The sequence below is a fragment of the Pygocentrus nattereri genome, chromosome 22 (genome assembly GCF_015220715.1).
Source record: "Pygocentrus nattereri isolate fPygNat1 chromosome 22, fPygNat1.pri, whole genome shotgun sequence".
Classification (NCBI taxonomy): domain Eukaryota; kingdom Metazoa; phylum Chordata; class Actinopteri; order Characiformes; family Serrasalmidae; genus Pygocentrus; species Pygocentrus nattereri.
In genome coordinates this window covers 24223536-24238748 of record NC_051232.1, presented here as the reverse complement: position 1 = coordinate 24238748, position 15213 = coordinate 24223536, and the positions used below count along the sequence as shown (strand labels likewise).

Below are 15213 nucleotides of genomic sequence, written 5' to 3'. Positions count from 1 at the left end.
AGATTCTGATGCGATGTTTTCACATCAAAACTACACACACTGTATGTGATGTTTTTTGGGATTTCACCAGATTGTTCACACTGTGAAAAAAAGATGGGCAGAATATCTATGAGCAAATCCTTTACTTCTCACAAAACAGGCAAACTGTGACATTGTGCAGGATGCCATCCAAAGCAAAAGGAGAAGGGAGAGTTTTTCCACCTCATTTCAGAAGAGAACTTTGACTCGGCTCGGATCTTTGCAACTCAGTCTGTGCTGATATTAGAATTGCAGTTCCACACAAAAACGATACCCAACTGGGTGGAGTGTCTTCAAGTGGAACGAGGTGTCAATAGTTCCTCACAGATTGAGAAAACATTGACATTTGCCTACTGTCCATCTTGGAAAAGTGAATGTAGAGAGAAGATCTTCATCACTTTATTCAGAAACTGAAATGCTGATTGCTTCCACACAGGATATAATTTAGTTCATAGTTCAGTTTGAGCTCCATTTGAGCTGCTTTTGGACATTCTGAAGATCTTAGCATTTGTGAAAAAGCTGTATTACTTGGAATGCAGCTGCTCTATCATCTTGGTTGTTGTCATGCCAACAGCAGAGACGACTGACTTTTTGACACTGGAGAAAGTCTGAATAAAATAATGTTACATTTTCACCATCCGAATAAATGTGTTTGGCATGTGTTTATACACATGCTAAAATTTATTTACTGTCATCCAAAAAAATCACATTTAGTGTGTAATGCCTTGACAGTTGGAGAGAGAGCGCTCAGACCCTTTTGGATATCTAAATTTGATTTCATGTGAGTATATAGATTAGATGTGAGTGGGGAAATGACCAAGATTGTATTTTTTGTTAAGCTATTGGACTGCGCAAAATATTTTCCTAAGGCCAGCCAGATGCCAGCATGTAGCTGCTTCACCATCTAAATTGGAATTAAATTTTAATAAGAAGCTGGCAAATAAGAAGCTGACTTCAGCTTTGTAGTTTTAATGCTGGTAGTAGTTTTGATTAGGTGATTTAAACTATCAAAATATCCTGCCTAGTGTTTCACATAGGGAACTATCTATAAATATGCACTACAGTAGGATGTTTCAACAAGGTAGCGCAATTCATCACAACACCGGGAGATCGCACTGAAGACGTAAATGCAACAGCTGCTTCGCTAAAGCAAACACACTGTACTGTTTTAGATTCATAGAATGCTGTAGTTGTGTTTCATGACATTACTGGTGTTACCCCCTTTACAAAACTACCGTTTTACATATTACATTTAGCTGCATTAACATTAGATTTCGTAAAGCAAGCCCACACTTTTAACTGTCTTAGCTTTTTAGCCATGACTAGAGCATAGATGAGTCTCAGTATTGTTAATGGTTAACGTAGTCAAAGGCTTATAAATGCTTTCGTCACGTGGAACAGAGCAACGTTTCTGCTGAACCAATAGAACATCAGTCATTTAAAGATACCAGCTATGTAGAATGCATTAAGCCTACATAAATATCAGTAGCAGCACAATTTGTCCAGGAGCTTGTCGATATTGACCAGTCAGAAATGGGTACCAATTTAGTACCAATTCTTGATACCTATATCTAGCTCCTACACAACAGAAAGCAAAGATTATGGTAAATGAAAAAACCTTTTAGAGTGAAGATGAAAATGCTTTATTTTTTTTACATTTTGGTAAAGTATGTCATGAGAAAAATGTATTTTTAATCTACAAATGACACCGATCCTTTCATGAAAGACACCTGTCCTTCATTTGTGCTCATTCTGTAAACTTTGCAGGGTTTTGTAATACATCTTGTTCCACAAAATAACATTAAAACTTTAAAAAAGTATTAAAAATGATGAACAATGTACTATATTCAGATCTTTCCTTCATAGTTTTTTAAAAAAACAGCCCCTAAGTTGAGTTAATTTTCTGGTTTCAGGCAGCAAGGTTCATCTGAATGTATTTGTGTGGGGCAGTACAAGAAATATTCAGTTAAACTTAAAAACTTAAAACAATAAATGATGTATTCATAATAATCAGAAACAATATTGCCTTTAAAATCTCATTTTAGCTCGGTATTCCTCTTGTTTTTTCTGCTGTGTATTAGCATTGTAAACGAATGAACATGTAATTATGTCCGCTTTAAGACCAAAAGGTCAGGTTTTCTTGGTCACGCACCAAAGACAAGCATTTATGAAAAACCCTTAATTTAGCTTCTTACTTTCCTTTTTTAGAGGAGTAGTGGACAAAAGGAAGGAAACGGTGGAGTGGGGTAAGAGAGTGAGAGAGAGAAGGTGAAAGAGAGAGATGGATTCGCTGCCAATGGAGTCAGCCACGGTAGATGCGCTGGTGGACGCCTGCATCCAAGCTTTTGGTCAGTCTGTACAATGATCACTAATTTCCAAACGTTTCGGTCTAATCGACGCTGCATTAGTTATTCATTGCTAGCATTTGATTTTTCTCTCCAAGATGATGTCTGTTGGTTGTTTTACTGTCTCTTACTTTTGCTCCTTAAGACAGTCAAAGGCTATTAATTAATGCCATATTTCTCTGGTGGGCTGTGTGCTGTTCTCTAGATGTTACAGGGAAATTACAAGACTCGTCTTTAGTCCGGATGTTTCTGATGATGCACCCCTGGTACCTGCCCTCTACTGAACTTGCCAAGAAACTTCTGCTCAAGTATCCTTCCCTAATATTTACTCTTATACACAGACAGAAAATAAGGCTAGATGCATTTAAACTACGTATTTGTTGTGCACACACTGAGAAGTCAAATCAAAGTTGATGTCAAAGTGCTTTGTAATGTTTATACCAGTGTGCTAGTACTGGTGTTGCACAGTGATACTAATGTGGCATTAGATCTCAAAACTTTCAATACAGTACTACATTACAATACAATGCTATGTATTTCTATATGCTATGCCAGGTTTGTAGGACATTGTTTTAGCAAAGAGTAACAGCACTTAGAAGCCTCATCTTTATTGATATTATAATGTATTTGGAAAATATCCTGATATGGAACTTTCGCTATAATGGCCAGCACAACTGAGAAGGTTTTTTTTGTAGTTTAATTTAGTTTACTGACCTCATCCTAGCATTTGTTCTTCCCTATTTTAAATGTGCACTGCAATAAAGTTATCTTTATGTCAAATAAACAGTATTTCTTCCACACTGACTGAAAGGGTATTCATCTTAATTAAACTCCAGATCTCAGGAGGATGGCTGTACTGCAGACCTCAGGAGCAGAATCTGCCATCTAGTCAAGTAAGAGCTCATGAGTGTGTGCATGTTTGATGTAGTGTAAAAAAAAGTCAGGCTGAGATACCAGACGTTGTTGTACTTGCACCAAGTACAAACATGCACAAAAGTATGTCAAGACCAAAGGAAACCCTTTGAAGAAAGTTGATATAAATATTTCAAACGATTGACAGATTTTTCTGCTGCTTAGAATATGAACGATAATATCAACTCACCGGATATTTAAAAAAAATCATCTATGTTTTAAAAATGAATATTGCCCAACCCCAGCTCTTTAATTTCTGATGATACATCCTTTTCTCTGTCTCACTCACTTATCTCACTCGTCTCAGCTCTTTCAACTTATATATCTGGTCTATTTTCAGTTCTTCATCCACTCTCATGCATCTCTCCCTCATCTTTTCACTGATCTATTTGCTTTTTGCCTCCTATTTCTGTCTGAAACCATCCACCCAGTCTTCCTTAAGAAGAGGTTACGTGTTTTTCTAATCAAAGTTTGCTGATAAAATTTCTTTCCCTCTCGCCCTGTCTCCTTCTCCCTTTCTCTTTTTGTCTCCCTCTCTCTATCTTTGTGCTCTACTTTTTTATACATTTATCTGTCTTATTTATATCTCTTTGTGTCTGAAACCTCTGAAGCCATTTTTTATCAGTTTGCTCATAATCTCTGTCTCTCTCTCTCTCTCTCTCTCTCTCTCTCTCTCTCTCTCTGTTTCCTTCTCGGTCCCTCTCTCTGTTGCTCTCTCTTTCTGTCTCTGAAGGTACTGGATCTCAGAATTTCCTGTCGAATTTAATCTTAATCCTGCTTTAGCTGAACAGATTAGAGATTTGAGGGAGCAACTCAACACGGAGGGCAATGAGCGGGAGAGCCAACTCATCGACGTAGAGAGTGTGTAAGTGTACACACACACACACATACACACACACACACACACACACACACACACACACACACACACACACACACCTCTTATGTGTACACAAACTCAAGTCTTTAAAACTCCCCTAGTTGACTCCAAGGCACAAATGATATTATTCATATTACAACTTATCAGCAAATTAAGCAATGAGTACCATCATGACTGTGAGCCGAAGGCTGGAGATCGTAACAACCTTGCTGTTATTTGTGATAACACCCTACCTTAAGCGTTCTGTTGGTTAATTGTTGTTACTTAGCAACCAGTAGTCAGCAGATACAGGTATAGTGGAAACAAGCTGTTATCTCGGGCTGGCATGAGTAATTTTAATACACAAGTATTCTTTTGTTACAGTAGAGCTCATTTTTCTATGTAGTAATCATAAACTTATTTTCTAAGCAAAATTACAGTTAGTGTGAATATATGACAAAAATATGCGTAGTTGAATGCATTAAACTGTGGTGGGTTCCTTGTGGTAACTACAACTAAAATAGCAGAGATGTTCAAACGCATGGGGACATTTTAAATTACAATGATAAGCAAAAGGCTCAGTGCAAAATGTGCAATGAAAGTATGTAAGTATGGTGAGTAAGTACCACTTAGTAGAATATATCTTGACGTCACACCATACGCAGCACATCAGTGAAGCACAAGTTTCAACATCCAAGTGTCACTATCTTGGATACCTTCGCTACATCACATAACCATTTCACACTAGAAAATGATGTTTACTTCTCTAATTAAACACTTTAACAGCAGATTTAAAACTTGATCTGGGTTAAACTTCCCAAAAGGATCTTAGTGTTAAAATTATTATCAAGATTGAGCAAGGGTTTAGTGTGATGCTTGTTCTACCAACTTAAATCATTTTGTGTGAATGTACTCAGCCCTGTTTATTGATGATATCACACATTTTTACTGCTGTTTGTGTTACCAGTGTCTGAAAAAGTAGCATCTGCACACTGTTACAGCGTAAGAGCTTATCTGCAAATACTGGGTCATCTACACATTTTAGTATATTATGGTTTTAAATATTGTTTAGAATGCTATAGGAAGTCTGTCTGTGATTTGGCAGGATCTCTACATAGCTTATTCTCCATGTGACTCCACACTTAAAAAGGTGAGAATTGCTCACGCTGTAACTGACATCTAACACAGCCGGCGTGCACTTGTACTCGTTTGGAAATAGCAATATTTGAAGCCTGTAAAATACTTTTTACAGCTTTACGGTTATCAGATACAAGATATGGGTCAGCTTTACGGTTATCAGATACAAGATATGGGTCAGCTTTACGGTTATCAGATACAAGATATGGGTGGAACTTTGTGTTCCAGACTTTGTGATCAGAACTAACTGATGTATAATGCATCAGAAAGGTTTGAGGATATTCCAAAACCAGGTATTTTGATTATAGCTAATTTTTGGTTTTCTAAGATGCTGTTTGTCTCTCACAGGCCCTCATATAAGTGGAAGCGTCAGGTGACTCAGCGTGTTCCATCTGTGTCGAAGAAGAGAAAAATGTCTCTTCTGTTTGATCATCTTGATTCTTCTGAACTGGCTGAACATCTTACCTACCTGGAGTACAAGTCTTTCTGCAAGATACTGGTGTGTGTGTGTGTGTGTGTGTGTGTGTGTGTGTGTGTGTGTGCATGTGGTGTTACTGTTTATCTTCTGGCTGTCCCTTCACTGCCCCTTTTGTTTCATGTCTATGTAGCATTTGTTTAGCCTGTAGTATAGCATCCATGCGTCCATCCATCTGTTATGTACATTGATATATGCAGCAACAGCATATTTGCTGTCTTGCATTGACTACACAAAATATTGTGTTTGGTATTATTGCCAGTGGACACTTGTTCCTGATAATGAAAGACTGTTGTTTTCTTTACAGCACGTTTCCTTTAGTTACAGCATGCTTTTAGGGAGCAGAATTCAATTCAGTTAAGCCTTTTACATCTTGAACCACCACTTATTTCTCTCACCATGGTGAGGCAGTATCTTAATAGTTTTTATGTTGCTAGAATCGTAACATATAGCAAAAAAATGATTTATTATGAGAAGTAACAGTTCAGTTTTTCTCTCTGTGAGCATTTTTCTTACCTTGCATCTTGCACTCAAGTTATGTCAGGTGACAATTTTATTTTTCATATTTTGGTGTACTGTAGGTCTGGAATTAACTGGGCCTTTTTTTGTGCAGTTCCAGGACTACCACAGCTTTGTCAGACATGGCTGCACAGTGGATAACCCTATCCTGGAACGTTTCATCACCCTTTTCAACAGCGTTTCCCAGTGGATCCAGCTCATGGTCCTCAGCAAGCCCACAGCTCAGCAACGTGCTGCTGTCATAACCCACTTTATCCGCGTAGCGCAGGTTAGTTATAACTGTGTAACTTTGGTTATGAGTAGGTTTACAGGTCATATAAGTGTGTTATATGGTTGATCAAAGCATACACTGTATAAAAGAAAAAAAACATGCAATTACTTATTGACAAAATATTTAAAAATGTGAGAAATGTATGGATGCCAGCTTTGGAAGACCACAAAACTGATATCCAATCCACACCTTTTAAGTGTGACATTATACTTCAGATATTAAATCTGTTTGGACTGAGTAACATTAGATACATTGTTTCATTGTGCTTTCATGTCTTAACAGCCCTTGTTCTGTTTCCTCTGATCTAATAACTTCTCATAGTGGCTGTGTGTCAAAGTGGCTGTTTATCACACTTTAGAATTTACACCTTTCAACGCACACACACACACACACACACACACACACACACACACATTATCTCTCCCACACATACAAAATCACTTACAGAAATGTGGGAGCGTTTTTGTCGAGGGAGTGTTTCTAATGTCTTGTTTCTAATGTAACCCCCAAGCGCACTAAAGCCCAACTGGAATTTCCCATTGATAAAACACAGATGATTAGTGGCTCTTTCAAAGCAAACAGGGCCCAGTTTCCCAAAAGCATTTTGTGTTGAAGGTCATCATAACTGATACAGAATGTGTATCCGTGTATATTCAGTATATTCAGTGTGATGCTTGCTCTATCATTTAAGCATCATCTTTGTGGTAAGAAGCCTTCAGGAAACCTAGCCTTGATCTTTGGTGTACAGAGGATTTAGTGATTTCATACTCATTTAGCAGTCTTAGTGACGACTACAAAGAACATTAGGCCAGACATGTACTCAGTGCAATTATGTAAATGCGAATGACAATATTTGGCCAACACGTTGCAGACACGCCATCTTGCTGTACAAACTCACTGTATGTCCCTATGTTACTGTGGCAGTTAAAACACTTAAGTATATAATGGGGCAATAGTGCAGGTCAGTACATCTTTAAATGGGTTCTGATGTCGACTCATTGAACTGCTGGTATGCCAAGACCATATTGCCAAGTTCTCCAGGTGAAATGAGACTGGAAGTACAAGACATCTTGGCTCTCACCATTGCTGTCCTCATGGCAGAGCTCAGAATGCAGCTTGCATTATGAATTGCATCATGACACAATTATTTGATTTTGGCCAGTCTCTACCTGTCTACGTCTAACCCTTCATGTACTCTTCCAACAGTAATAGCGGTCACTGTTTTTTGGTGCTGCATTTGACTGGTGGCAGGCTAGCAACACATTTGAGTGGATTCATGCAATAAACTAAATATTCAAAATCATGGAAGCCAGTTTCAACCAGTGCTTCGTCAACATATGCTGTTTTTATGAAAAATATTTGAATGTGGATGTCAAAGTGAAAATAACATAATTATAGTATTTCACTTCTCAGCGTTTCTTCTTCTAGTTTACACTTCAGCTGACCAGAAATGCTTAGTAGGCTAAATAATTTTGCTCACTTTGTTAACTCTTGGCCATGGGTGATCTGCATATATCTCAGGAAAGCAGGTTATTATCCATAAAACAAAACAGGCAACTTAATTAACTAAGTTTCAATGTGATCATTACAAAATCAGAAGATACTTTCTTTCCTTCCATTTGCAGCAAATTTTCGACAAGAAGCAAGGTCAGTACAGAGAGTTACATGGGACGTGAGAACATCTTTTTTGATGGGTCTCACAGTTACTGCACTTACTACCAATACTCCAATCAGTAGTGGTGTCGAAGAAAAAAGCAAAATATTTGTACTGAAGGGGCTCTAAAACAGGCTCTATAAAGTCATTATTTTGCTGGTAAACTTCCCTCCACTTTTCCTCTTTATGGGCTCAAGTGCAACAGCCCAGTCAGGGTTTTGGAGAGAAGTTAACAGCTCGCAGCCGAGCACAAATGTAGCACCTGTAGTGTCCAGCTGAGGTGGAGTTGCCCTAAAGTTGCTTTCCTAAGGGCTCTGTTCATTATTATTTGTGAGTGTTAAATACAGAAGTCTTTCCAGCAGGTTTGGAAATGTTAAAATATAGATGCTCTGTTTCAGTTTGCTGCCCACATGTTTTTTTTAAAGAACCATGTGGTGTCCTATAGTAGTTGCACTGCAGGATACTGCCACCCCCTGCTTGTCTTCTTCCTGATCCCTCGTTCTTCCCTCCTCCTTCCCAGGAGAGCTCATCTCCCCTCCAAAAACCACCAGCTGAGTGCTGTTCTCTTCTGACCTCTCTCTCTCTCTCCCTCTCTCTCTCTCTCAGGTGCTGTGACTGGTTTTTATGGGACACTAATAATACAATAACATTAATAGGCTTTGTCACCGAAGACCTCTCTTATTATTAGCCACTTTACTTTCCGTTCTGTTGAGTGCTTTGAACAAGGAGTGGATTCATTGAGGCTGATATTTGGCCACAATAAAAATGTCTGCTGTGTGTTGGAGCAGCTGGAGCTGGATTGATTTTTGCAGTGTGTGTGGGTTGAAGGGCAGAGGATGTCTCCCATAGAGCCTCATTCACAAAGACTTACTGTGGCTTTCATACACTCGCTACCACATTCCATGCGGCCTCTGAAACAATGAAACAATACGGCCTCTGACAGGGCCTTGCCATATTAGTGCTGTTTATTATTATATATGTGTGTGCTTGTTTTAATACGTTTTTAGAACCAGAGAAGAAAAACTGGGACCCTACAGCGGTGCTTGTATAGTGCTTTTTAAAGTTTATTTTTTTAAAACTGAAATATTAATCATTTATTTTTACTGAGGTTAAGGTTAGGCTTAAGTTTAGGGCTAGACTTAGAAAGTTTTTACTACATATAGGCATTGATATGTATATAAGACATATGGGACATATTGCATATGTTTTAGTAAAAAACAATACTGTACAGAAGTTGGAGACCACCCGTTATAGTTCCCATTAAAACGGCCATTAAGCAGAAGTGGCAGGATGGTCACATCTGTGGATGTTTTCATATCTCAAGCAAAAGTGGAGCTTGATTTTTTCCTCTCAAAGATGACAGCTCTGTATTTGTTTTCTTTATTTTTATCTGCTTTTTCAGCTCTTCCTTCCTCTGCATCATTGCAACCCCCCAGACTGCCAGGCTAATACCTCAACACCCACATATTGGCTCTAAGTCTTTCTCTCTCTGCTTCTCTGCATAGCCTAAATCTTTTTCTAATCCATTTTATCCAGTTTTATCTATTTCATCCTGCTCCATTTCCCTCTTCCCCATGAATCATTATCTTTCAGTGAACCCCTCTTTCATCTGAACTGCTTCTCTTTTCTTCCCTTTGGCCTTACACTCATCCTCTTTAACCTCACCCATCCAACCCACTAGCGCTAAATTGTAATTATCTAAATCCTAGTAAGATGTTTCTGTTTTACTACAAACCCATTTCTTGCTGTGTTTCTTTCAGAGTTTTCTGCTTTTAAGAATGAGGTTTGTAGATTTAGATGGCAGATGTAGAAAGCATGGTTTTCCAAAGAATGCTTTCCTGTTAGTTTTGTTCTAGGCTGCAATATTGTTGGATTATTGGCAAATGTAAATAATAATCTAGGCATCATTTATTGTGATATTTTCTTGTTTGATTAAATGTGCAAGTCTAATCTTTTTCACATGGCTAATGGAGTATTTATTACCTACACGTGTAAGTCATGTGTCTGAGTGTGTCTGTGTGTGTGTGTGTGTGTGTGTGTGGGACTGAAAAAAGAAATCACTGCAACTTATAGTCTCTATCTTGCCTGATGATTTTTCCTTCTGTATTTGTGTGCATCTCTCTCTCTCTCTCTCTCTCTCTCTCTCTCTCTGTAGAAACTGCTGCAGCTGCAGAACTTCAACACCCTGATGGCAGTAGTTGGAGGCCTCAGTAACAGTTCCATCTCCAGGCTGAAAGACACACAGACCCACATCAGCAATGACACCAACAAGGTTCTCACCAGAGCACTTTTCATTAGTGGTGAATGCACTGTACAAAATAAAAAGTCAATTCAGCTTGAAAGTTTAAGTCAAACTACTGTATAGCTTTTTTACATTTTCTCAAATTAGTTAAAGTTCCTTTTATAAAAAAAGAAACTCACATTTTGAGTACTAAATTATGTCAATGCAAAAGTGTAAGTTGAGTTCACTCAGAAGCACAAAGCCTACAAAGATACATAAGTTGCCTCTTTATAAGCTGAAATTGTGTATATTTTTTGCTAAGTTTTCCTCAGTTCCTCTTTCTCACGGGCTACTTTCACACAATGTCCTCATCTTGGTTGTTGAGGGCTTCCTTTTCGTCTCAGGCTTCAGACTGTGAAGGATTGGGTTGTCATTAGGATTTGAACTCATGATCTCTTGGTGATTTGACAGTTGTGGTAGTCAGTAGCCATGTATGATCAGTGCATGATATGTTCTACATACTCAGGTTTCATGAGATCTGCAGTCAGAGACCACCCTTGACTGTGGAGCCTTTGTAACAGGGGATAGGCTGTGGATGGGAATGGACAATAACTAAATTGAGGGAAGAGACTGATTAAAATCCAACAACCAAATCCTTTCAGATTATAAGGAGTCGGCTGTATTCACTTTTTTATTTTGTAGCATCAGAGCAAGTTTTATCTAAACTAAGTTAAGAAAATGAACAAAAGCTATGCAAAAGGCTGACCTGAGTTTACATTATTTACAGTGGATCAGTAACATGACCAGATTCATTTCTTCTTTGACCAATCTGTGTAATGATTTTATAGCATAAATGAGGATGCATGCTGCATTTGAATGCTGTGCTCACACCTCTGTGCCACTTTTATACCTTCTCTTGAGCCTACACTGTGCACAATTATTAGGCAAGTGAGTATTTTGACCATATTATCATTTTTAGGCATATTTTCTAACTCCAAGCTGGATAAACTTGAATGCTTAATGGGTTTAAGCATAGCAGGTGATGTGTATCTGTGTAATGAGGGAGGGTGTGGCCTAAGGAGGTCAACACCCTATATCAAGGTGTGCATAATTATTAGGCAGCTTTTTTCTTTAGGCAAAATGGGCCAAAAAAGAGATTGAACTGACTCTGAAAAGTCTCTCAGAGGGATGCAGCACTCTTGAAATTGCTAAGATATTGGGGCGTGATCACAGAACCATCAAACGTTTTGTTGCAAATAGTCAACAGGGTCGCAAGAAACGTGCTGAGAAAAAAAGATGCAAAATAACTGCCAAGGATTTGAGAAGAATCAAGCGTGAAGCTACCAGGAACCCATTATCTTCCAGTTCTGTCATATTCCAGAACTGCAACCGAGCTGGAGTATGAAGAAGTACAAGATGTTCAGTGCTCAGAGACATGGCCAAGGTAAGGAAGGCTGAAACCCGACCACCACTGAACAAGGCACATAAGCTGAAGTGTCTAGGGTCCAAAAAGAATCTGAAGACCAATTTTTCAAAGGTTTTATGGACTGATGAAATGAGAGTGACTCTTGACGGACCAGATGGACGGGCCCGTGGCTGGATCAGTAATGGGTCAGAGCTCCCTTTCGAGTCAGACGCCAGCAAGGTGGAGATGGGGTACTGGTATGGGCTGGCATTATTAAAGATGAGCTGGTTGGACCTTTTTGGGTTGAAGATGGGCTCAAAATCAACTCCGAAGCCTACTGCCAGTTTTTAGAAGACACTTTCTTTAAGCAGTGGTACAGGAAGAATCTGCATCTTTCAAAAAGACAAGGATTTTTATGCAGGACAATGCTCCATCACATGCATCCAAGTACTCCTCTGCTTGGCTAACGAGTAAAGGCATTAAAGATGAAAAACTTATGACATGGCCCCCTTCCTCACCTGACCTGAACCCAATTGAGAACTTGTGGGCAATTCTGAAACAGGAGATTTACAGTGAAGGAAAAGAGTAACAGGGTCTGGGAGGCTGCTGTTGCTGCTGCACAAAAAGTTGATCGTCAACAAATCAAGAAACTGACTCCATGAACGGAAGGCTTATCACTGTTATTGAAAAGAAGGGTGGCTGTATTAAATTAATTTTTTTTATTTCTCAGAAATGTTCATTGGAAAGCTTTGAGTTGTTTGTTTATAATTCTCACTTGAACAGATGAAAATAAAGTGAGATGGGAAAATGTGTGTTTTTCATTTAGCTGCGTAATAATTCCGCACTATTATAGTTGCCCAATAATTGTGCACATATAGATATTCTCCTATGAAAACCAAAACCTCACTTTATTTTTCTTAAACATTCATGTTTGAGGTTTATTAACATTTTGGATTAACCGAGAGCACTGTAGTTGGTCATTAATAAAAATAATCCTCAAAAATAAGACTTGCCTAATAATTGTGCACACAGTGAATAATTATTTAGCCAGCAAACTTAGCCCTTTAAAGAGTTTGTTAAAGAGAACACAGAAAGTCTTATTTTTGTTGATTAAAATAAAGAAGGCTTTGGCTAATGGAAATAGTTCAAACATCGAAAGCATTGAGATTCATAATGCTTTAATTTATTTTCTAACAAATTGTAATCAAATCAAATTATTGAGGGATCAGTAATTAACTCTCTTACTTTCTCTCTTGTCCTTCAGATTTTCAACAGTCTGATAGAACTGGTGACTTCGTGTGGAAACTACAGTCAGTACCGGCGCCGTTTTGCAGACTGTTCTGGGTTCAAGTTCCCCATCCTGGGCGTTCACCTGAAGGATTTGATTGCGGTGCACGTGGCGCTGCCGGACTGGACTGACCCAGAGAAGACACGTGTCAACCTAGCTAAGACCCAGCAGCTTTACGCCATACTGCAAGAGCTTGCACTTGTACAGACCACACCACCTAATGTAGAAGCCAACACTGATCTACTCAATCTACTCACGGTGAGATTTTATGGCTGTGTGTATGAATGCATGTCTGTGGATGTGTGGTATGGTACTTGGTTATGTGGGTGTGAGGGTGTGGGTGAGGGTGTGGGTGAGGGTGTGGGTGAGGGTGAGGGTGAGGGTGAGGGTGAGGGTGAGGGTGTGGGTGAGGGTGTGGGTGAGGGTGTGGGTGAGGGTGTGTGTCTGTCTGTGTGTCTGTCTGTGTGTCTGTCTGTGTGTCTGTCTGTGTGTGTGTCTGTGTGTGTTAAAGAGAGTGAGTAGTAATAAACTCATCCAGAGCGAAGAGCTGTTTCTACGTAAGTGGCTTTCTGCTCTACCCTTGAAAGACTGGAACAAAAATACAATATGACTAGGGTTGGTGGGTGCAGGGACACATTTACAACACAGCAGTGTTTACAGCTTTACCTCTAAGAGTGAAGCAATTTCAAAACAGTATTAAAATCAAAGAAACAAACACTAAAAGTGTACTGAAAATTTTAAAACAGTACTGCTGATACAGCATTCATGCAAACCTAGACTCTGCAAACAGTTTTACATGGACACCTAAAACAAGGTGTTTTCCCTCAAGACAGCTGAGTTAATAATTCAACTGACCACTAGCACAATGTGGTAAAAACACAATTTACTCATGTCACACATGGTAGCCTCCAGGTTAGAGTTAACTTAGCTGCTCAAAGGTAGTCACTTTAGCTCGTTTTTTTACTGCAGCAAGTTACTTGGAGGCAAGCTTATGTATATGTAACATAAGAAGGGAAAGCTGTGCGGTAAAGCTAGCGTTACAGTGCATAGCAGAGAGAAACAGACAGCTTCTTAACCCCTCCTTAACAAATGTGTGTTTTACACTTCTTACACATGAAACCGTTTAAAAAATATTGTAGTGATTTTAGAAAATGTTTACAAGTTTATTCTGGGTTATCTGTTCTGTGGAAGGTGTTCTCTGGGTTTATTTCTACAAAGACTCTTATTGTGAAGCCTTCTTCTATTTCATTTTCATTTGTTGAGGCTTTGTTCACAAAGAGAGTATCAGTTTTATTGCTGGCAGCCAAGCAAATTAGCTATAAGTAGTGAGGCTGAAAGCAAAGGAAGAACCATTCTTTGTGTAAGGTGAGGCTTACAGCCTGAAATAAAGCTCAATATTCTGTGTGGAAACCACTTTATCTTCTTCTATAGTGTAAAACGCTACAATGTTTACAAGCCGCTTTATGGTACATTTGTCATCTGTATTTCTCTCTTTTCTTTTCCCATTGGAAATTGACTATATCTGATTACATCGCCCTATCACCCAGGCCTACGATGCGTACTGTTTTTCTTTGCAATGGCCTGCATATACTTGTTGGCTGTGTGTGTGTGTGTGTGTGTGTGTTAGGCCAAAAGCTTTTACTTTCATAAAACAATGTCTCAGGGCTATGGCAGTGTACTTGGATCCATTTAGTGGAATAACTCTATAGATTTTAGAGCCTTTAAGCTTTTCAGATATTTTATTCCTATTACCCCCACTTTAAATACTTTTGGCTTGGCAAGTTTCTCTAGAATGACAAATTTCACATCTGTGCACTGAATGATTTTTTACATCTTAAAAATTTAGTAATGCCAAAATGGGTGGAATTACCCATTAACCAATTACCCATCAGTTTTGGATTGTGCTTGGCTGATGTGTCTCCAAATGCTGTATTTTTATATTTAGTTATTAAAGCTGAACCAGCAAAGCTTTAATGTCTAAATAAATAAACAAATCCAATATATTTTCACTCCCTTGTCTCTGTATTGGCATTTCAAGCTCTAGTTTTTTCATGGGAAGCTCTTTCCTGGAGATTGATTGTTAATTTCCTACTCCAGGTATGCATGAGA

General features: G+C 38.7%; 1 protein-coding gene across 4 annotated transcripts in view; it reads left to right on the top strand.

Moving 5' to 3' along the window:
• The window catches only part of LOC108427446 (RAS guanyl-releasing protein 2), a 49813-nt gene that overhangs the window by 22127 nt on the left and 12473 nt on the right, over positions 1–15213 (top strand). For all 4 annotated transcript variants that reach the window (XM_017697602.2, XM_017697600.2, XM_037533001.1 and 1 more), the window contains 8 exons: positions 2227–2366; positions 2569–2671; positions 3200–3256; positions 4009–4140; positions 5620–5770; positions 6360–6533; positions 10346–10462; positions 13081–13362. In XM_017697602.2, coding sequence (XP_017553091.1) covers positions 2300–2366; positions 2569–2671; positions 3200–3256; positions 4009–4140; positions 5620–5770; positions 6360–6533; positions 10346–10462; positions 13081–13362 — 1083 coding nt within the window. In that variant the 5' untranslated portion in view covers positions 2227–2299. The remainder of the gene's footprint in view (positions 1–2226; positions 2367–2568; positions 2672–3199; positions 3257–4008; positions 4141–5619; positions 5771–6359; positions 6534–10345; positions 10463–13080; positions 13363–15213) is intronic.